This window comes from Dasypus novemcinctus, chromosome 26 (assembly GCF_030445035.2).
Source record: "Dasypus novemcinctus isolate mDasNov1 chromosome 26, mDasNov1.1.hap2, whole genome shotgun sequence".
In the NCBI taxonomy this organism is placed as follows: domain Eukaryota; kingdom Metazoa; phylum Chordata; class Mammalia; order Cingulata; family Dasypodidae; genus Dasypus; species Dasypus novemcinctus.
The window spans coordinates 16,376,590-16,399,812 of record NC_080698.1 but is presented as its reverse complement, the minus strand read 5'-3'; the positions used below and the strand labels follow the sequence as shown (position 1 = coordinate 16,399,812).

General features: G+C 41.5%; 1 protein-coding gene across 20 annotated transcripts in view; it reads left to right on the top strand.

The window, feature by feature from the left end:
- Positions 1–23,223, top strand: part of ERC2 (ELKS/RAB6-interacting/CAST family member 2) — a 999,838-nt gene that overhangs the window by 798,546 nt on the left and 178,069 nt on the right. For all 20 annotated transcript variants that reach the window (XR_011647540.1, XR_011647537.1, XR_011647539.1 and 17 more), the window contains one exon: positions 15,283–15,414. Coding sequence is in view for 10 of the 20 variants with exons in the window: in XM_071212097.1 (XP_071068198.1) it covers positions 15,283–15,414 (132 nt within the window). In the remaining 10 variants the exon portion in view is untranslated. The remainder of the gene's footprint in view (positions 1–15,282; positions 15,415–23,223) is intronic.

Here is a 23,223-nt window from a genome sequence, read left to right as displayed (position 1 = left end):
GTGTGATATGAAAACTGTCAACACAAAGCAAACTTGGAACAAGCTTTTTTGATTAATGATAAAATGGCTCCTGAGATTAGATTGCTGGGTCATTTCTGCCATCGGTTGGAGGAGGCTCAGCACCCCTAGGGCATGTCCTTGTTTTCTGCATACTTAAAAGGTATTTGCCAGTTATGATGTGAGCCTTTCATTAATGCATCCCCCCCATACATACACGCCACCAACCCAAGGATAAAATAACAGCATTCTTCAATTATGTAGCTTATGAGACATGGAAATTTGCAGTCTTTCCTCTAATTAAGCATTCTATAAAATGTCAAGGTCTGAATCTCCTTGGGCCGTTAACGTTAAAATTCCAGAATTATTTTGCTCCAGTTTCCAACGTGTGTGTTGCTAAATAATCTTTATGGTACATTCTTCCTCTAATGAATTATTTCCCAAAATGGTAGAGAGCAAAAATAAATCAATAAAAGCAACCTACCATTTGAATTTGGATGTTCTTCTTGGATTTGTAGAACCTGGCCTGAAAAGTCCCCAGGCGCATGCTGTTTCTGAGCTGTAATTATGCTTTTTAGCCCACTCCTTTATGTCTGGGCCCTTAATGTCCAAGCTCCTATATAATTACCAAGTTCAGTGTGTGGGAATGAGACAAATATTTTTTGCATGACTTTAGCCCTATACATTACTGCAATACCGTATCATTACAAGATATTTCCTGAACTTGGAGCTGTACTACTAACTCTCTCAACTTGAAAAGACAGGGCAAAGAGATACTCCCAATCTTCAGCCCATAATGCAAAACTCAGATGGACAGTGACCTGAGCCAACTGATGTCCCTTGGGCTCTGGGGGGAGGATTTGAATTTGGCACTAGTGCATTGATTCAGAGCCGTGACGTGACGGGGACTTGGGAACCTTTCTTTTTCCCTCCAGCTGTTTGTGCATAGCTGCAGCCACATCTTTCATCACAGTTGTAAAGAACATGCATTCTTCAGTGTTGGAAAGGGGACGGGTTTGTTAACTGAGATCTCCTGGAGGAAGTTGTTAAGTTAGTTTGCTAAACTATAGGGAGATTAGTGATGCTGGTTGTTAAGAATAACTAAATGATGAGGCTGAAAGGAGAGCTGTAGTCAACAAGTCAGGGGCCTCCATTTCACCCCACACTGTCAAAGTTCTCCAAAGTAGAAGACAGAAGGATTTGAAGGGTCCCAAGATCAGACATAGAAGTCTCAGGACTCTCTTCCCTAAAACTAAAATGATCTCAATGTAATATAAGAAATAATTTATGTATCAATATTTTTGTATTTGGAGAAAAAAAATCCTTTCTATTATTTATCATTTCCTGTCAATTATTGAATATTCAAAAAATTTGGAAAGGAATAAAAGAGAAAAGTAAATACCTAGAAATCCAAGCACTCAGCAGTCATCACGATCAGTATATTATGTGTGTCATTCCTGACTTTTCTCATGTTTGTATATACCGATACACATACACATACATGTACATACATATATACCCCAACTCACAAATATACTTCTATTTGGATATTTACATATTATTTTATAGGAATATTTGTTTTACAGTCTACTTTTCTTTCTATTCAACTATATATTGTGATTCTTTTTCGTTCTGAAGCACATCAATATATATCACTCTTTTTAATGGCTTCTGAATACTCCATTTCCTATTCCGTAATTTGTTAAACCAAGTCCTGATGGGTGGACATTTTGTTGACTTTTCAATAATTGTGAGTATGCTCCACATCCCAGCAGATATCCTTTTATTCTCATCCCTGTGTACTTATCCAAATTTTTCTTCAGGAGGAGACATTTGGACCCCAGGGTGTACATTCTTTGAATTTTAATACATACTGCCAAATTGCCCTTGAGAAAATTTATACCAAGTCACAATCCTGCCAATAGTGGATGAAAGCACCCAAAGATTAGAGAAATTAACTTCCCATTTTCTTAGGCTCTTTTGAATTTTACCTGCCTCTGGCTTTACCCCTAAATGCCTAAAGACAAAATGCCCTATGTTTGAAGTACTGTAGGTTTGACATTGATCCTCTCCCAGATTCCAGTAAAGGTTATTAAATAGGTGATTTGTAAAACTTGAAATAAGATCAGCAATCACGAAGATCCTTAATTTCTTCTCTAAGATTAAATAATGCTAATCTCACATTATTTTTTTATAAGGGTAATAGGCAGACTAAGGGAATGGCATATACACAGAGTGCCAGGGTTTCAGCAAGACATTGGACACAATGCAGACACAATGCTTTCTTTTTTCCACTAGATGGAGAAATAAAGACCGAATGATGGTACAGTTGGGTGGATTTACAGTTGATTGAACAAACTCCTAACCAACCTGTGTGGGGAGTCCTGTTACCCAAAGGGAGGTTGCCAGAAAGGCCAGGCCATGTCCTATGTCTTGGTCTTCCAGCATGAACATGGAACTAGTTATATACAACCTTTGAAAATACACTTTTTACAAGTGGGATGTTTCAAAGCTAGGGAGGATAGCTAAAACAATGGTAGACATAATCAGACCAAATTTATTTAAGGTAATTTTAAAACCAACATTCAGTGAGGAAAAGAACAAAGTCTATTCTCAGAATAAAGATTCTGATATATGTGTGTGTAAGTGTGTGTGTAATGGGAACTGGCAACTAGGATATGAGTTTAATCAGGTGCAAATTTGAATATTAGTCATAATTGCACAGCAGATGCTAAAAAATTCAGTGCAACTTAAGAGTGTATTCTTTTTAAATAGTCTTTAGCACAGGTAAGAAAACATGTTACAACTTGGACTCAGGCTCTATTCAGGGCATTATTCTCTAATAGGAGCCCTGACACATTGTAAAGATTCCATGTGTGATGCTTTACAAGGAGGGAATAAAAGGAGCTGGGAGTGACTAGATAGAAGGGAAAGGATGATCAGGCTAGAGCAGCTAGAGGTGGGGGCATAACTCCAGTGGAATAATATGTACCCATTAAAAACAAGGGACTTCTACATCTTCCTGACTTGGAAGGTTGGCCAAGACATACTGGACATTTTCTCTTTAAAGGGTATGGATATGTGTGCTTTTATTATGCACATAAAATTTCTGGAAAGATCGACAGAAAACCCTTAAGAGTGGGAGTTGGGAAATGGACAGAGGGAGGGCGAATACTGCTTTTCTTTTTATAAATGCATTTGTACTATTTACTCTCTTGTAACTGGCATGTATGATTTTTCTAAAAAAAACTTATTAAAAAGAAGAAAATTATAAAGCTGAATCAGTTATGCTAAAGAACTAAGGCAGATACCTCAAAGAAAATGTAAAATGCCTTAGTGTATCTGGAGGCACTGAGACCTCAGTGAGGAGGTCTTTGATGCTGTTCAGTCTGCAAGAATGGAAGTTAATTCTGAGGTACTTTGGAATGCGAAGCTAAGGACGTGAGGGCGGGCCTGGGGAGTTTCTGGTCATGGGCATCGCAGACCTGTCTACACCTGCACACTGGATGGGAAGGTGGCCAGGGGCAGGGGCAGGGCCCAGAGCCAGCAGTCGAGAAATCGGGAGCTGTTGCTTGGGTCTAACCTTCAATGTCCGGGAGCCTCTTCCCTTCTGCGAAATAGTGAACAGCAGATCGGAGATGTGGCCCGTCACCAGCATTGTATGGATCTGGATTCTCCTGGCAAGTGCTCATGAAGAGAGGAGAAATTTGGGATAGCCCCCGGAATCCCATGGTCTTCGAGCTTCCTTTTACCTGCTTTCTTCTAGCGCTATGTGTTTTAATGTGTTTTTGCTTAGATTCAAACTTGGATGTTTTGTTGTTAGGCTATTTTGACCCCAGGGTCATAGAAAAGCAGATTGTTTGGATTCTGTCTTAAATAGATGACTAAATGAAATTGTTTTTCCAAGTGGGCCCATTTGATGAATTCAGTATAATGCGTTGGGGAGAAAACAAATGAAACAGCAAGATTCAGCACACTAGGGATTTCTAGATAAAATTAGAAAGGAATTTTAGCCTTTCTGGAAATTCGATTTCTGACAGATCCAACCCAGATGAGTTCCACTTTACCTTGTCTTCAGGGGTCAGTCCTTGGAGAAGAGGGGAAGATTACAGATGAGTTTTCGCTTGTGGTGTTGGGGGAATATCAGCTCTGGGAACAGGCGAGCAGACCCACGATGATACACCTGTCTTGTTGTGTTTCTCTGGGGGAACCATCTATTCTGATTGGAGTATGTGACCCAGATTCTCCCTCCATGTAGAACTAAATTGGTCCTGGTTAGAGCATGTTCAGGACATCCCATAGAAAGCACTCAAGGGTATTGAAATCCAAATATAAAGGGAGGACAGCACAGCAAACAACCAGATAAACGCTGGAGAGATTGTTTCATAGATTAGGTATTTGGGACACTTCCCTGCCATTTCTCTCTTCCACTTTGTTTTTCAACTAATTGGAAAACTACTAATGAGCCTGTTTACATTTTCTCTGGTTGTATCTGAGTGTGAGACCTGCTGGGGAGAGGGACGGTTCTCGGTCCAGGGCCACAGCCGGCTCTGCCTCGGTCTTCGCCTCATTTTCCCAGCTGCCGGGTCCCGTCCCCTGCCAAACCTCTGCCTGTGCTCACCACCCCCTCCTATTTGTGCTATTTGTGCTCAGCACCGACCAGCAGTCCTGCCACGTGTTTCACCTTGCTCACACCTCTCTTCTCTCCCCCTTTTGTTGTCATTGGGTTTGTTTTGAGGGGAGTGAGGTGCAGGGGAGGTCTTGGGTTTATGCCTCTCCACTCGGCTTCAGAATTGAAGCAGGCCCAGATTCCATTGGTTCTCCTTTCTGTGCCGAGGTCAGAGCCCCGCTAGGAGAATATCCTTCAGGCCTCTGCCAATTCTTCAAGATGCCTTCGTTCTCTCTGGGCTGCTCAAGACTTTCTGTCTCTGCCATCCACCCTTAGTTGCTTTGCTCTTTCCTTCTGGTGAAAGAATCTCAAGCTGCAGTCATTCTGAGGACCAAGGGCTGTTCTTCACTTAAAACGTTCTTTTGTTTGTTTGTTTGCGTTTTACTTCTTGATTTTTTTATTAGAGAAGTTGTGAGGTAACAAAACAATCATACATAAAATATATAGGATTCTCCCACACCACCCCACCACCAACACCTTGCATTGCTGTGAAACGTTTGTTACAATTGATAGTAGCACTTTTTAAATAATTGTACTTATTTTTTCAACAGTAGTTACCTTTGCTACAATTGATGAAAGATTATTAAAATAGTTCTATTCATCATCCATTATTTACATGAGGTATATATTTTCCCATATACAACCCTATTATTACCACCTTGTATAGGTATCGTGCATTTATTGTAATTCCTGAAAGAACATTCTTACACTATTTATTAACTTTAGTCCATCAACTACAATAGGGTTCATTGTGTTTTACACTCCTGTGTTTCTTTAAATCAACTCTCTTTAGCCTCAGCCTAGAGCATAATTTCCATCAGTCTTCTAGTTGATGTGCTTGTTATGTTTTTTCTAATACATTTTAAAGTAAATACATAATATTTTTTTTTAAAAGTCCACTTACTCCCTGCAATTCCTCATGCCTACCACCAAGACTGAGCACTTCTCTTCCTAGCCCTTACTGGGCAAGATTCTCTCCAGCCCTTTTGGAGGGTGCTACTGGATTATTCAACATCGTCAAGTTGTCCTTTGAACAGAAATTCACTCTGTTCAGTTTCGAGACCATAGGCTAATTTCTGTCAGGCCATACCGTGAGGTGGGTCTTCATTCTTTAGTTGGGTAGATTGATTTGGTGATGCCAGTTCTGCCAAGGCCAGTGATAATAAGTAAGTACTTGTTGAATGTACGAACTGACTTACCTTGAAGTACAATTTTAGAGTCCAGATCCCTTTTCCTGCAGTAAGCATTGTCTCTTTTTTTTTCTCCTTTCTTTCTACTCTCCTCTGCCTCCTTCCCTTCTTCTCTTCTTTCCTTCCTTCCTTTTTTCTTTTTTCTCCCTCTTTCTCTTCCTACCTTCCTCCTTTTTTGTGTGTGATTACAAAATGTGGATTTGCTTTTGAATTTCACTTCTTAAAAAACTCACGATGGACCATCCCCCGAATGCATCAATAGTTGAGTAGGAGATTGAGGTATATCCAGAGATCCTCTATTGACTCTCTGAGTTGAAACAGTTTAGACTCCACATAAAATATGCATTGTTTACCCAGGCTCTTCATGCTCTGCCTACTGTTACAGTCCTTGAAGAGCTTGTCAGTGACAAGTAAGATAAATGAGTGAAGAGGACTTTACGAGTGTTTAAAAGCTAAGTATAGCATGAGCTGCCCACAACTTAATTAAACAGACCTGTGCTTAACTAAGTAACTTTCTGGTGGAAACTTCTAGGACCTTCCCCTCCCCCATGTCCCACCACCATCCCTGGTGCTCAGGATATGGAAATTCCTGGGTCATCTGAAGTTACTAATGTGTTAGCCTAGGTTCAAAACCATTTGTTGACTAAAGCATTACAAGTTAGTATGGATCATGGATAATGCCTTTTAAATGTTTGTTTTGATTGACCAGGAACATGGATTCCTCTGGGGTTCGATCAAGGTTATGTGATGTTAATGGATGGTGGTGATGGTAGCACAATATTGGAGGCACAATTAACTGCACTGAATAATATGTTTGAATGTGGTTAAAAGGGGAATTTTAGCTTGTAAGTGTTACTAGAGTAAAAATTAATGAAAAAATCCATGTACCTATATAATATGAACAGTGAACCCTGACTTAAACCATGGACTATTTGTTAGTAGTACAATTACGAAAACATTCTTTCATTAATTGTAACAAATGTACCTCGCCGATACAAGTTGTTAATAATAGGTATATAGGAACCCCGTAATTATGAATGATTTTCCTGTAAACCCCCAACTTTTCTAATTCAAAAATAAAAACACCAAACAATAGTTATACACTGTGTCTGAGCTCCATCCAGTTTTCTGGGTTCATCTGCGTTTTCCAGAGAACTGTAAAATCAAAGGTAACCTGCTTTTCTTTTAAAGTTCTGGTTGGAGTCAGTGAAGGGTCAGTCCTTATTGATATGAGCAGTAGGATCCTCTGGTTATATAGGAGACCCTACAGTCAGAATCCCAAATCTATCGGTTTTGTGATCTCAGGTAAGATTCCTAGTCTTCCCAAGCCTCAGTTTTCTCATCTGTAAAGTGTGGAAAATAAGTTCTTTTAACACAGCTAATATTCAAGTGGTATGCATTTGGGCCACTCTTAGTTCTTGTGGGTTTCTGCCCCTGTCATTAACAGTCATAAATTGCCCCCTCTCCAGCCTATAATGCAGGGTTGGTGTGACCGACTAAAAGGTGGTGTCAGCAAAGCACAGTGCTTGTCACACAGCAAGGGCTGGGTACACACTTGTTGGTACCCTTGATCTTCACAGGTGTCTCCATCTCACTGTGCCAGTCTTATTTCTACCACCATTCAAGAACTTTTTTTTTTTAAGATTTATTTTTTATTTATTTCTGCCCCCCCCTCCCCAGTTGTCTGCTCTCTGTGTCAATTTACTGTGTGTTCTTCTGTGACCTCTTCTATCCTTACCAGCAGCACCGGGAATCTGTGTTTCTTTTTTGTTGCACCATCTTGTTGCATCAGCTCTCCATGTGTGTGGCGCCATTCTTGGGCAGGCTGCACTTTGTTCCGCGCTGGGCAGCTCTCCTTACAGGGTGCAGTCCTTGAGCATGGGGCTCCCCTACGCGGGGGACACCCCTGCATGGCACGGCATTCCTTGCGCGCATCAGCACTGCACATGGGCCAGCTCCACACGAGTCAAGGAGGCCCAGGGCTTGAACTGCGGACCTCCCATGTGGTAGGTGGGCGCCCTATCCACTGGTCCAAGTCCACTTAATCCCATGTTGTCAGGAGAGTACACAAAACTCTTGCTTTATAAATAATCCCCACCACCACCACTACCATGGGCTGAATTGGCTGGTAGCAGAACTCGGGAGAAGATGCTCCCTGCTCTAATTGTTGTCCATAACCCTTTGGAGAATTCCTCATGTTCCTAAGATGGTAGCAGGAAGAAATTTACCAGAATAATTTCTCTTTCCTGATTTCATGAGACAAAAGAAAGAAAAATGGCACAGAACAATAGACCATCATCTTTTCATGTGGAATTTAGTTCATACTGAAGACATTCTTTCCTCACTCACCACTTTTATAGATATAGGCACTGAGCCTCATGCAGTAGTGATTTGGTCAGAGTCTCAGAGTGAATATTTAAGAGAAAAAGAATTAGTGCTAAGCTTGTGTTACTTTCCTAAGGAAGGTGAATAGTCTATCACCCAAGGCGATAAGAATACTCAAGAGCTATCCATGGAAAGGAACATGATGGTCCCAGGCATATTAGTTCTGAACAAAAGTTAGGTGCAGGCTTATTAATCAATCCGCAATGGTTTTAGCTAGGAATCCTGAAAAAATAGACCCTAACACAAGGGTTTGATGCAGGTAGTTTGAGAAGTAATTCCAAGAAGCATGGTAAGAGAGTGGAGAAGTGAGATAGCGATGGGAGAAGAGCCAATAAAGGGTGGAATAAATGAACTGTTTCTCTTGGTGGCCACCCCAGTCAACCCATCTTGCTGGGGACTTACCAGAGACTCTGATACACACACATACAACACAACTCTTAGGTTCCAGTTCCTCTTAAGGATTTTTCCCTCTCCAGGTTATTAAAGTATGAATTAGCTATGGAGTCTACCCAGCCCAGTTTTCCTTGTACTCATATCCAAGCCAACTTACATATCTTAGCTCAAGGGACATCTAACCCCTGGAGCCTTATTTACTGCACCTGTCCTCAGCTGGAGGGGATCTCTCCTGCCTCTGGGCATTCATGTAAACCACTCCCTCCTCTCCTGTTTCCCTTTCTATACTTGGTTATAGTTAGTCCTTTAATGCCACATGCGTTGTTCTTCTTTGTCCCCTGCACATGGCCTCGGGCTTTACCCTCTATATTGCAGAACCACTTCTGCAGGACTCAGGAGTCAGAAACCTGTTCCTCCATTCACTACTTGAGTGATCATGGGCTTATGAGTTTCCTCATCTATAAAAGAGGGCTCATAAGAATAGTTATCTCAGAATTGAAGAATAAACAAGAGAACACGCTGGTCAAATGCTTAGCCTGGCACGTAATTATTCTTGTCCTTTCTGTGGTTACAGGTCAGTAAATGCTGAGGAATTTCAGTACAATGTCAATAGTAAACTTTCCTTCATTGAGCCTAACTTATGCCTATAAAGTTCTTCAATGTGTCCCATTACCCTAATAGTTTCTTCACTTGTCCTCTGAAAGTGACCCCAGCATTGGAAACCAGATTTCAATAAATTATGATTCATTGCCATTTGAGCCCAGAGGATGTGCAGGAAATCCCTCCCCTCCTTATTGGCCAGTTGTTGTCTGGTTTCCCCATCTTCTACTTGGAGATGAGAACTGTTCACCTTGTTCTGATTTGGCAGAAAATAAGACCAGTAGAAGTGTTCTGGAACGTTTCGGATTTCACTGGCCGGAAAGAGGGAAAAAAGAAAACCTGATCGAAAAAAGCATAATTGCTCTTGTATGGTATTATCTCTATATCCCATAGCAACAAATCTTATTATTTTTTTCATATTTAAACCATATTCATGAAGGTTTTTTGTTACTTGATCCAGATGACTGATCAAAGCATAGTTCATTATTGCCACCTTGCTCAAATATTTTTAAAGGCAGTTTTAATATTATGTTTTTATAGCTACATATTGCCATTAAACTATTTAGTCTATTTGTAGTCAATCAAGGATTTTCATTTTGTTTCAAGAGCTCCTTGGATAAACCCTTCAGAAATGTCAAAAAGAGATGGAATATCTGGCACCTTTTTACAGATGGTGTTCATCAGGGATTTTCGTTAACGGATAAAGTTTCAGTTTTCCATGGTTGACTTTCTTGGAGCTAACAAAGAGTGAAGAGCTTAGCGAAGGTGACCGGCTTATTTATGCCTTGAGATAAGACCTGCTCCTCCAAAGGCTAGGTGATAGTAAGCAAATGAACCACATACGCCCCCAGTACCCCCTTACTCTTATTGAGATCAGTAACCTGGACGTGGTGGAGTATTTCCCTGTGTCCAATTTACAAAGGAATAGAATATTTCCAGAAGAAAACTAATATGGCTTGTCCCACAGCCCCAAAACTATGTGTGTGTTCTGCCCTCCCCAGCCCCAAGAACGACCACAAACAAGCAAGCAGAACAAATACACAAGGAGACACAACCTGACTCGTCATAGACTCTTTTTTTTTTTTTAAAGATTTATTTTTTATTTATTTCTCTCCCCTTCCCCCACCCCCGGTTGTCTGCTGTGTCCATTCGCTGTGTGTTCTTCTATGACCGCTTCTATCCTTATCAGTAGCACCAGGAATCTGTGATTCTTTCTGTTGTGTCACCTTGTGTCAGCTCTCCGTGTGTGCAGCGCCATTCTCAGGCAGGCTGAACTTTTTTTCGCACTGGGCAGCTCTCCTTAGGGGGCGCATTCCTTGAGCGTGGGGCTCCCCTACGCGGGGCACACCCCTGTGTGGCACGGCACTCCCTGTGCACATCAGCACTGCACATGGGCCAGCTCCACTCAGGTCAAGGAGGCCCGAGATTTGAACCACGGACCTCCCATTGTGGTAGGCGGACGCCCTTTCCATTGGGCCAAGTCCACTTCCCGTCATAGACTCTTTCAAGTGTGTATTTTTCCCTCCCACCTGTTCCATGTTAACAAAAGTAGCCTGTGAACTCTCATTCATTCGTTCATACATTCATATGTTTATTTAGCACACATTTTCTTACTACTTACCAGACTCTGCCCAACGTGGAGAGTTCCCCAGACCTAGTGCTTCCCTCAAGGCATTTGCATTCTAGTAGTGGAGAAAGCCAAGCCAACATGCAGTGATTTACCATGCCTTGGGGTAAGTACTGTGCTGCAGGGTGGGAGGGCCCAGTGTTCTCTGAAAATCAGTGGAAGAGCGCTTAATCCACTCTGGGGCAGGGGCAGGGAAGACTTTTCTGGAAGTGAACATCTTGAATCTAAGACCAGAAGAACAAATGGAACTAATGGGCATCAGGTAAAAGGGTCGAGGATGAAGGGCACGATGGGAACAGAGAACAGCATGCCCATGGCATAGGAGTAAGGAATGAGGCTGGAACAGTAGGCAGGAGCCCCCACAGAGGGGCCTAGTGAGCTACATCTTTTCCTGAGGGCAGTGGGGACCTCTGGAGAACCTGAAGCCAGAGAGAAACAGGGGTCGCTGTCACTCTGGCTATGAAATGCCATCAATGGGAGGCAAGAGTGAGAGGCAAGAGCGTTAGGAGGTTGTTGCCCTAGAGAAGTAAGTAGGTGCTTGGAGGAAAGAGGAAGTAGAAAATGAAACCTGATTAGATTTGTCTCAGCAGTCATGATATAATAAAGTAAAAAGAATATAATGCAGTTAGCCAAAGGCAAAAGTGTCAGGTCAGCAGTTTCGTAGACACTGGAAAGGAAATGAGAATGGGCTTCAGCAAATCGCTAAATGAGTCCATGGCTTCCTGAGCACTGTGCTATGGAAAGTTACCCACCTGCATCTGTATATTAGTCTTCTGTGATTTCAGTTATGGCTGCCCAGAAGATCTGCTCTTTACCACTGTATGATGGGGCACCTCAGGTGTCTGATGGCTTCAGGGATATGAGCCATTCCACATGGAATCACCTGGTAAATGTGTACAGAGTTAATGAAACAAATAGGACTTTTCTTCCCATCCTTGTTACAATTTTATGCAATTTTTCTTCCACTGACCTTTAGGGAGTGTTATTCATTTGCTTCGTATCCTTCCAGATCATTCTTTGTGTGTTAGGAATTAGTATAATTGGGTGGGGATCGGGATAACAATGCAGACTTTAAAAAACTAAATCAAAATAAAAGACCCACTTTCAATTTCACAATTAAGGGAGTAGGACTGGTCAAACGCTTTTATAATAGAAGGGAAAACTTAGCAACCACCCTGTAAGAAATCGGTTGGGTTTCAGGGATATGTTACAAACAAGATGAATAAAAATGGTGTAGACTATATCAGACCAAACTCTCATTTTTCATCTCTGTTTCACACTCTTCTCTTCCAGCCCAGACTAATCAAAAGAAGCCTCTTCCGCTCACAATTGCTTTGTGTACATTTCCCCCAGATCTGGTATTCACATGAACAACGTGGTTTATTTATATTTCAGCACCAAATTGGAAAGATGACATCATTCATTTACAGTCTTTATCCCATGACAAGCCTACTCTCCAACACCTCATTTCAGCAGACACATTTAGGACTGCATATAGCATCTTGTTTAGCTTGTACATTCTTTTATGGGCTATAGTTCAAAGGTAGGGAACTTTAGACTTGTCACTGGTTAAAAAATAATAATCTCATAAAATCACAGGAGCTTCCCCAAAGGATAAAGACATTATGATGTTTACAATAGTAGAGTTATTATTTGTTCATTTAGGCTCCATCATTCATTCTTAGGTGAATCTCTTCCTTCTTGACCACAATGGAGTTCACAGCTCCCTCCAGCTTCAGAATTCTACTAGAAGAAAATTCCAGATTTATTGGTTCACGACTTCAAAAGCAAGGGCTCTTGGCAATACTGGTATTTTAGGTGTGAATGCTAAAATTCAGTATCTCTTGTTCAAAGAGAGGCTGAATGAGGACAATCTCAGCTCTTGGTATGCAGAAACTCCGCTGACCTGCTCTTTCTCACAAGAAATAACTTGTCCATTGGGTCTTCTGACACATTAAGTGGACAAATGAAGGATGGAAATGCTATCAGCTGCCAAAGATTGCCTGGAGTTTTTATTTAATTTTTAAGTGGATCTCTCCTTCTATTTTTATTGTTTTTAATCCATATACATGCATCTTTTTACATCCTCTCTGGGGCCTTTCAAATATTGTACACATTTTTAAAAAATGAAGTGAGTAAATCATGAGACAATCTCTGGCAGGTAGAACTGGGATGTGAGGTGTTTCCAAAACTTAGCAGAACCAAACAATTTATGGGAAAGCCATTTCTACCTGTCTAACTGTTTGCCTTTTCTGCCAGCAGCATGGATAGGAGAAAAGTCTAGAAATTGAGAATTGGAAAACCCAGAGAATCTCCATGTTCTATGTCAAGAAAGAGACTCTGGGGACTGAGATCTGTGCCTTGATTCTCCATCCGCCAAATGAGGATAGTAACCATTCCTCTTGGGAATGTTTTGAGGATGAGTTAGCTTATTCATAAAAGATACTGCAAGAATACGCTACGTTTGATCCAGAATGCCATGTATTATAACATTATTTCTATTACGTAAAACTCCAGCCCGTGATTTCTGACGCTCTGAATGTACTTATGGTTCACTGTCATCTCTAGCACCAGTGGGATTGTTATGGCAAATCACTGAAGTGTTTTCAACTCTTGGTGACTGTCCCTGGGTGAAACAACGAGCAGTTGATCTCTAGGATGGTCGCATCCCTCAGAGTCATGACCCTTCATTTTTTCACTCGTTCATTCCAGCAACCTACATCTATGAAGCCCTCAGCTAGATTGTGGGGAGAGGCAGATGGAAGACCCAGCCTCTGCCTTCAGTGTGCTCAAGGTCAGTTGGCAGATAGACAGGTAGATCCCTGGTTACAGAGCAGAGGTAAAGAGGAGGAACCCGTTATCTGGCCTCAGGCATAGGCCAAGAAAATGTTCCTAGAGCAAAAATTTGTGAGTTAGATTCAGAAGCTGGAGGTGAGAGAAGAGGGGGAGGGGGAGGGACTTGAGGGTGAGAAAATAGCATGTACAAAGAGAAGAGATTTCTTACAACAAATAACAATATCAATAATAGTAACCACATTTGACTTTTATTGTATTATATATGCCAGGGATTGAACTGACACCTGAAATTCATCATATTGCTGTTCCTCATAGCAACCCCAGGAAGATAGCTACTATTACACCCATTGTAGAGTTGAGAAAATTAAGGCTTAGAAACAGCAAAGAGGTGGAATAGGACTTGAATACAGGTAGTTCTTGCCCCCAAATCCATACTTGTAGCCTCTGCATTTCCCAGCTTTCTGGGCTAGATATTTTTATCTGCATTTTTCCATGGTCTTTAGGCATTTTTCTAACTCTGTGACCCTGCTAGGTCAATTCTTCACCGGTCCAGTGTTTTGCCCTACATAATAATACAGTTCTATGGTCTGGGGGGTTAATTGGGATGTGTCAAATATCTTGGGGGCATAAATGAGAGTGGTTAGTTCTTTTCCATTGACTTTGCTCCATTTGTACAATTCCACAAAGGAATAATATTAATAAAGATGGTCCACAGAGAGCCCTTTCCCTAAAAGTTATCATAAACAGCAAACCATCTCCATCAGTATGTTTGCATTTGGCAGCTTCTGAATGGATTCCACCACCATGTCTTGAGTCCCTTATGCCTCTGTAGTTCTGTGTCTATACCTAGCCCTTCGCCATCTTTTCATCTGGGGCTTCTTTCTCTGGCTTGCTCTAAAGCAGTGGTTCTTAACCAGGGGTCCACAGACCCCACAGATTTCAGGGGGTCCATGAGCTTGAATTGAAAAAAAACAACTTATCTTTACTTTCTCTGACCTCTAACTGAAATCTAGCATTTCCCCCACTTATGAATGTATGCAATAAATTACAGTAGTACTCATTTCATATCACATCACAGTTGTTGCGTATTCCGAAAAATCGCTTATCCTCATCCATACATCGAAATTGTGGTAGTTGTTAGACCCGACTCTAACTGAGTGTCATAAAATTATCTGCTGCTACATTCTGAGAAGCTGTCCATGGTTTTCGCCTGACTGACAAAGGGGTCTGTGGAAAAGGTTAAGAACCCCTGCTCTAGAGTATAGGATGTGGTGGTTGGCAGTTTGTGACTGCAAACTTTCTCTGGATCTCTGAGATGGCTTGATAAGGTAAAACAAAGCCCATTAGGATATATCCATTTTTACCTCCTTAACTCACAAGGGGGAATGCCTTTACACCTACAACTATAGATCGAAGAACACAGTAGCTTCAAGGATGTGACAAAGTGTCTTTTACCAAAGCTAACGGCATTTTGCTTTCTTTATTACGTTTCAGTTTGACTAAAAATAAAAAACTTCTGGATTAGGAACCAAGGGAGCCCCCTGGGTGCTGTGATGCTGCGCTGAGTGTCCTTGGCTGGGCTTCTGGCTCCTGAGGGACTCTCCCCTGGTTTTTGTTCTGCGCAGACCCAGAACAGAATGAAGCTGATGGCAGACAATTACGAGGAGGACCGCCACCACCACCAGCACCACCACCACCACCACCACCGATCTCCTGGGAGGTCGCAGCATTCCAATCACAGGCCCTCTCCGGACCAGGTCAGTTTCACCGCCGCGTACCTCCAGGACCCCTTTTACCCTTTGGATATTTTAAGGTAAAATAAATAATCCTGAAGAAATAATAAACAGCATAAAGTGATACGTTCTTTGAACTGAAACTAATAGCTTTGGTATTTATTTCCATCACTCAAGGAATCTAAATGTTTTCCTTTCTCCTTCCTCTTTAAGGTTTTGTCTTTTCTTGTTTATGTTATGCATTTTCTTTCCTACCCTCCTTTCTTCTTTCATAGATATGTAGTCTATCACTGGCTCAGTATCTTATGCAGGTTCCTTTGGAATGTCTCTTTCAGAATTTGCAGAGAAAGCACTTTGTTTCCATGAGCTTAGCAAACAGAGAAACCTTGAGTTTGCTGAGCACTTTCCTAGAAAATTCCTTAGTGATGCAAATTAACAGTGGGGTAAAACAACATGAAGAGCAATCAGTTTTGCTTGCATTTTTGCCAATGAAGTCAAGGGGTCTGGCTTATTTGATTTGGGCCCTATCTTCTTCCTTGTCTAAGTAAAGCAGATGAAAAGATGGATAGACAAAAACCCTTCCTGTGGTTTTCAGTGCTGTTCACACTCACCCACCAAAAGCAAAAAACAAAACAAAACAAAAAAAAAGCACGGAGACTGTTTACAGTATTTATATTTTTGTAGGTGAATTTCATAGAAATTATGAATTATGAAATTAATTGCAAACAGCAGGATAATAAAGTCAATATTAGCAGCATTTCTTCCTTTATTGCATTATATCCCTTTTTTGTGTAACTTATATGGTAAGTTTTGTGTAACGTATATGGTAAATTTCAGGATGAACAAGTAAGTAAATAATGGAATAGGGTCATCTGGATAAGTGTGAATGCCCTTGTGTTGTAATTCTGAATATGTGAGGGGTATGACTTGTTTGATTGACCTGTTTGGAGGAGATAGGTTGTCTATTGAAGGAAGGATTCTTATTATACCCCTAAAGCTTTTTTTAACAGGTGGCTCTGTTTCTTTTTCACCTCATACCAATAACATCCTAAAGTAGAAGTTAAAATTCCAAGTCTCCAAGATATTTTATCAGGAACACAACTCAAGGGGGGAGCTATCTACAAAGAACACAACATAAGAAGTGCTCCCTGGAGCTGTGTCATTAGGCTCCCAAGCCCCAAACTTTGGCTCTGCATTTGCCACAGGGACCCCAACACCAAGCAAGCTGTTTACACAGAGTGTCTAGGTTCCCGAAGCCAAGTTCATAGTTTAGCTATAAAAATAACTGTTGATTTGGAGAGTGTGGAGAAATATCAATTTTTTCTTTTGGTTTGGCTTTACTTTTTCAGTTCTCACCCTTCACTACCATATTCCCATGCTTACCTGCCCCAGTGTAACTAACATTCTCACTAAACCTCTTCATCCTCAATCTCGGTTCCTGTCCTTTGGCACACTGCTTTTTGCTCCTTGACATTCTTAGAAAAGGGCTAGGTGTGAGGTTTTACTGGTGGGGGCCCTGCCAACCCCACGTTGGCTTTTCCTTTGAGCCACATGTGCCAAAAGGCTGCTCAGGAACAGAGAGCACTGTTGGGGCAGAAAGAAGGATATGGATCCAAATCAGGCAGGTGGGTCACACAGAGGGAACTGCTGAGATAACAAAACAGTTTGTCTCATAACAAAGATACATATGCTATTTTTTCCTTCTGGAAATGGGATACCAGATCAAATTGATCTGCCTTATGAATGATTTTTTTTTTTTTTTCAAAAGCTAGTCTCCTACTACTTTTCCAGAGATCTGTAATTCCAAACTAGAGTGTCTTGCCTACACAGTTGACTCACTGATGTTTGGCTACTGCTGCTGGAGGCTGGCATAGGGCAGAAAGGGTTGCTCAGGAGTAGTGCCCTTCCTGGAAGAGTTAGCATTCCTTGGTGAGTATCGGGCTAAGACGATGTGGTCAGGACGGCTGATAAATGTTTCTGAATGATGCTGTTGGGAGGAAGAGGATGGATTTCCACTTTCACATCCTTCACCTCATCTTTAAGCAACCACACACATAGAGGCAGATAGGTTCCGCCCTTTCTCCTTATGAGAAATCCAGTCCCCAAGAAGAAGGTAGGGATGGGCAGACTGATGAGAGTCCTGGTGTTAGTTATTTGCTCCTTCGAGTAATATTTGGAGCATCATCTTCATGCCAGCTACTTTGCTGGGCTCAAGGGAAAAGCAGGATGGACAAGACATAGCCCTTGTCTTCAAGGAATTTACTATCTAGTCCAAGGACAAGCATCCACTTCACCAGATGTCTCATTCAGCTCTGTTCTGACTACTTGTATTGTCAATTTAAAAATAAGGCAGATAAAATGTAGCTATGACATTATTAGGAGCCCATGACTTAAGAATTTACTTTGCAAATGATCTTCACCATGAAAGTGCGGTACCCTTGGACAGAAGGATAATTCTCTGGGTTTAAACTAGAGCCAGCAAGGCTGTAAGGCCCTTTGCTGTACTCTACCAATGATAGAAGAGAGAGAATTTAGCAAGTAACCCTAATTAGGGTTGACTTTGGTGAGGAAGATGGCTGAATACTTAGGCTGGATGCCCTTTTTGATTAGGTGCCCTAGGTCTAGAACAATGATTATCCTCCCCTATCCTAGATATTTGTGATTTAATAATCATGAACAACTCATATTTCAATATATGGCATTGTTAATAAGTCCCAGAATGTAAGTCACCAAAAAGCTGGGAAAGACTTTCCAAACTGCTTACAAACCCTTCACATAATTGTGTACACATCACATGTGTGCTGTTATTTGTGAGGTAGAGAATTCTATGGCTGATATCTGTGAAATGGAGTTACTTAGGAGAAGGTGACAAACTTGTAGTAGTATGTGGAAGTGTAGGAGTCTGAACAATGTATTGATTTGGCTGGAATTTAAATGTCCATAATGTTCCCATGTTAAAGGAGAGAGGTCTTCTCCACAGATTCACGATTTCCTTCTTATGGACCTTTCGGCCTTGATCCTGTGGTTCTCAGAGTTGATCAACAGTGTCTCCTTGAGGAGGAGCTACAAAATGCTGACATTGCCCCTTGAGCTTCGATTATGAATTCAAAACACCCAAAAACCAAGGAATGTGAACTATTAATCACTTTGCTACTTTTCCAGGGAAACTCATTTTTCCTTGGGAAATTCAATTTAAGTTTTACCAGGCACCTGCAGAATTCTATTATTTTTTCATTTATTCTTTGGCTTTCTCTCCTTCGCTATGATTTTGTGCTCTACTTTCTACTAGACCAGCATTTCTCAAAGTAACCTTTTGGAACATTAGTCCCATGAGGGAAACCTTGAAATATAAATTCGGTAGACAAAGAAGTTTGGGAAAGTGCAGCGTATTATAACTTGATCTTGGAGAACACTGGTGCAATTAGCAGATCAAAGGACCTAAATGTCATAACAAGAAAGAAACCTCTCTGATTTTATTTAATCCATCATTTCCCAGACTTATTTGATCATGGAATCTTTTTGTTGTTGTTGTTTTCCGAGTAACATCTGTGTTCTGAGAAATACATTCTCAAAGAGTATCAGATGAAGAAAGAGGCTACCCTGTTTAAACCAGGACTGATTCAGTTTCCAGCACTGATTTTCATCAGAAGGTCCCTCTATGCATTGCAAAGCAGGAAGTGAATATTTCCTTTTTGTTTAGTTCCTGGGATACATCCTTCTTGAAACCTGTAACACCTGTAACTGAGTTATCCTACATAGTACCAACCCATTAGATCTGGGAGCCATTATAAAAGATGAAGACCCAGGAAACCGCGAATTGTCATAAATTCACAGCCCCTCAGGGATCAAGGACAAGTGTGATGTAGGTAAGGGAGTGTCAGAGGCCAGGCGGAAAAAGCCAATGGAGTGTGGCTGTCCAATATCCTGGACCCCTGCCTGAAAAAGGAATAGTTAGTGGCTATTGGCCTATGACATCTCTGGATGGCCATTGGATATGTCCAAGTAGATGATCCAAACAAATCCCAATACTTACGTAGAAAATCCTTCAAACTGAAAAGTGGCCACAAGGGCAGACCACAAATATTTCCCATGGCAGAAGCTGTTGGTGTGTTTTGAGAAATCATAAAGGCCAAAGAATAAATGGAACGTGCTAAAGACACATCAGTGATTGTTTTTATTTAATGAGACTACCAAGACTGATTTTTACAAAGCCAAGTGGAAACTCTGCTTCTCCTAAATGCCCTCTATCTGTCACAATCAATAGCATCTCTTAATTTCTTTAAATAACATCTTTCCCTGCCTTGAAGTATTATTGATGTCAAGTCTTTGTACTCTCCCTTTTCCAAGCAGGAAATGTTATATTTTATTAAGCTCCTACCACTGGTTCCCAGGTAGGAACTCATCTACGGATGAGAAAAGCACAGAATCTGAAAGAGCTCCATACTCCAGCCGACTCAAAATGCCTGGCCTTGCTCAGGCTGCTCTGTGGTGGCCAGGACCCACACTTTTGTGCCTGGGTCGTTATTTGGGCATTGGGTGTTTAGGGACCTGGATTCCACTGCTTTATTTGCACAAAATGTACCTCCATTTATTATAACATCTGCCACTCTGATTCTAGTTTGGAGGGGACTAAAAGGCAAAAAGAAAGAAACAAAACAAAACACACTTTCAGACTAGAAAATGCAGAATATGTGGTTACTTTGAGAAGCCTAGGAAAAAACTCTCTTGTCTTCTCTTTTGAATAAAAATGCTCACCCGCAGCGATTGGGAAGCTTGAGGAATTCTGACCGCCTTTAAGGTGTTCAGATCCTATTCAAAATTCACACTTTACATTTTACTTAAAGAAATCCTATTTCTAAAGGAAGAATGTAGACTCCAGGAACATTGAGACATAATACTTATTAAACCAATTACCAGAAAACTCGTAATTTTGTTAGATTCCTATTTTGTATTACAAATTGCAAAGCACATTCTCACTTACCTGGCCTACTGCTCTCAGATGTCTGCTGAATGAACAATTGTCATGGTAACTTTGAGAAATAAGAAGGGAGGCAACAGTATCCCCCTTACACAGAAAAAGAAATTGTGTATCAGAGAGCTTGATCATTATCTAGACCCATAAAACTGAAAATCAGCAGTCCCACTATGAGGGCCTGAGTCTCCCCAGATATTCCAGTGGGAGTGTGTTGTACGTGGGTGCCAGGGCTCTTGTGATGTCACCATGGGAGTATCTGTGCAACCACACTTATTGAATATGGTTGCATGGCTATAATACACCAATTCTCTCTAGAATGCTAAGGTGCTTCTCTGGAGATGGCAGTAAATTTTCAACTATTTTGATTTATTTTCCAAAGTTGAATTAAAATGTCACCTCTCCAGTCCTGGATCCATTGTCCCATCTCTCATTGTCTTTATATCCACTCCTCTGATTGGAGACTTTAATCCTTCCACTTCCCCTCATCTCACTGCTTAGCCTTTTTCCTTCTTTATTCTGGCTGTCCCTGTGCCAACCCCAGTGAGGCCTCCTGCAATTCTCCCACAACCGTGAAATCACCCGAATAGAATCCTTGGGGAGTGGAGAGACTGGCCCAGCCAGGGGAGGAAATTGCTCGGGGCGGTGGGGCGGGGGAGTGGGGGGGGGGTGGGCGCTCTTGGGGACTCTTCCTTCCCTTGCGCAATCACCCATGGGCACACAAAGGACCTGGAGCAAACCCAGCCCCCAGACTGAAGCGGAGGAGGCTTACCCTGCCAGAGGCTACCATTGGATCAGCCAGGGAGCTAGGAGTCCTTTCTGATGGGAATTTTCTATGGCAGAAGCTGGGTTTTCCATTTTGGCTCTTTAACTTTAGGATACCTGCTTTGCTAATCTAGTCCTAGAAAATTGATTGCCCTAGTCCTAAATATTGCTTATTCCACTTGGCAATTTCCAGAATCTGTCTGCAGATATAAATAGCAATCTTTGGCCCTTTCTTTGCTGCTCCTGGTTACTGTACTATCACAGCATGAATTGGCTGTCAGCCGAGATGTGAGCTTGGACCACTGGGCACATTTCAGAGCACTGAATGGCCACTTACATTTTCTGTTGAAAATTCCCACAGAATTCTGCTTGGGACACTTGCCATTTTGCCTTAAGCCATCAAATTACTTGGTTACCAAGAAATGCAGACCTACATTTTGCCTTATTTTCAAACTAGTGGCTATGGGAAAGACGTACAGATGGCATTTTCAGATATAATAAAATGATCTCAGTGACCCAAACTGCAAAAGGAGACGGGACTCTGTTTTTTCATCTCTGGATGTGGAGTGGACTCCGGATTCCTACACAGAGACTATACTCAGAGCACTGAACCTGTGCTCAGCTTCAGAGAAGCTGTGACACTCACTACCTTGGTTTTGAGATTTCTTCCTACTAGCAAAAGAGCCATAAGTTAGAGTTAGCTCTGAAAATATAGAATTCTTGCCCCCTGGCCCACCCACCTCTGTCCCTGCTATACATACCTGAGCCTCGTGTACCTGTTCCAGATGGGATTTGTGAGTGTCCTCTAGAGCATACACATAGGAGAGGAATTTCCAGCCACCCCTGCAACCAGGCACTCCTTTGAGGTGGTGGTCAGAGGCAAGTGTCAGCATCTCAAGGCCCCACTGTGTTCCTTGGTCCCAGATTCAGTCTGATAAAGCCCACCTGCTTTTCTCCTCTTCTTCCCTAAGGCCTGCCTCTTGCTTTGGGATAATGAGGAGCTGGTAGGGGCTCACTGTCCACCCAGAGAGGGAAGCCGTCACAGCCCCTCCCAGCCCATTACTCAAGGCACTTCAATTCCCTGCTCACCCCAGCCCCTCTCTGTGAAATGCTGGATGGGGTTTCGTGATTGATGTCCTGCTTTCGTTGCACTTTCACCAACAGATTAGCCAAAGTGCAGCCCTTTGAATTCTAACAAACAGACGAGGGGTTTAACTTGCTCCGTTGTCCCTAGAAGATGGATTCTGTATATATAGTTGTTATTCCTAGCTTTTGCTAAGGGAGGAAGAAAAGAATGTATTTTATGTTTTGAGGTTAAATGAATGTGGTATAAATGTATACATAGCGTCCTGTGTGTATATATGTATGTATCGCTATATGTCAGACGAACTGAGGACATTTCCACATATGGAAGAATTTCTCAAGATCATGTTTAACTAGAAATTTCTCTCCTTTACTTCCCTTGAGTGCATGTCTGAATATATATTATATATACATATATATGTATGTGGGTGTGGGTGTAATGTGCGTGCCTGTGTAAATATATTTTCATGTTTCCTATTTAGAAGAAAAATTAACCATCTCATATCAGAGCTTGCTAAGGTATAGTGACAGAACAGTTAAACACACACACACAAATTTTTAGTTCCTTATGACAGTAACTTAAATAAGAAAAGTTACCTATTGTATGCTTTTAATATCGTTTTCCCATCCGAGCTGGTATATCTCAAGCTTGCCCAGTAGAGAGATGATAGATTTTCTACATTGCCAATCTAATTTCATGGTCCTCTTCGGAAGAAGACTTAGATTTTGGCTTCCTGTAGGGAAGAAGCCTACGAGTTCAAAAACCTGTGAAGAAACCTCTTAGTGCTAATGCTTATTGGACAGGAGAAGCTTCAGAGATCCCCATCCTTCCTTTTCCTGGACTGTTCCTTTCTAAATCAGAGCCAGTATATCCTGGGAAGCATTTTAAAAGAAAACTTGTGAGCCACTTGCCTCTTTTCCGATCGTTCTTTTGTCAAAAGTATGTTAGAAGACATTGTGTTTCAAACTCTGTAGGTACATGAAATAGAAAAATAGCATGGATGTCACTTTTT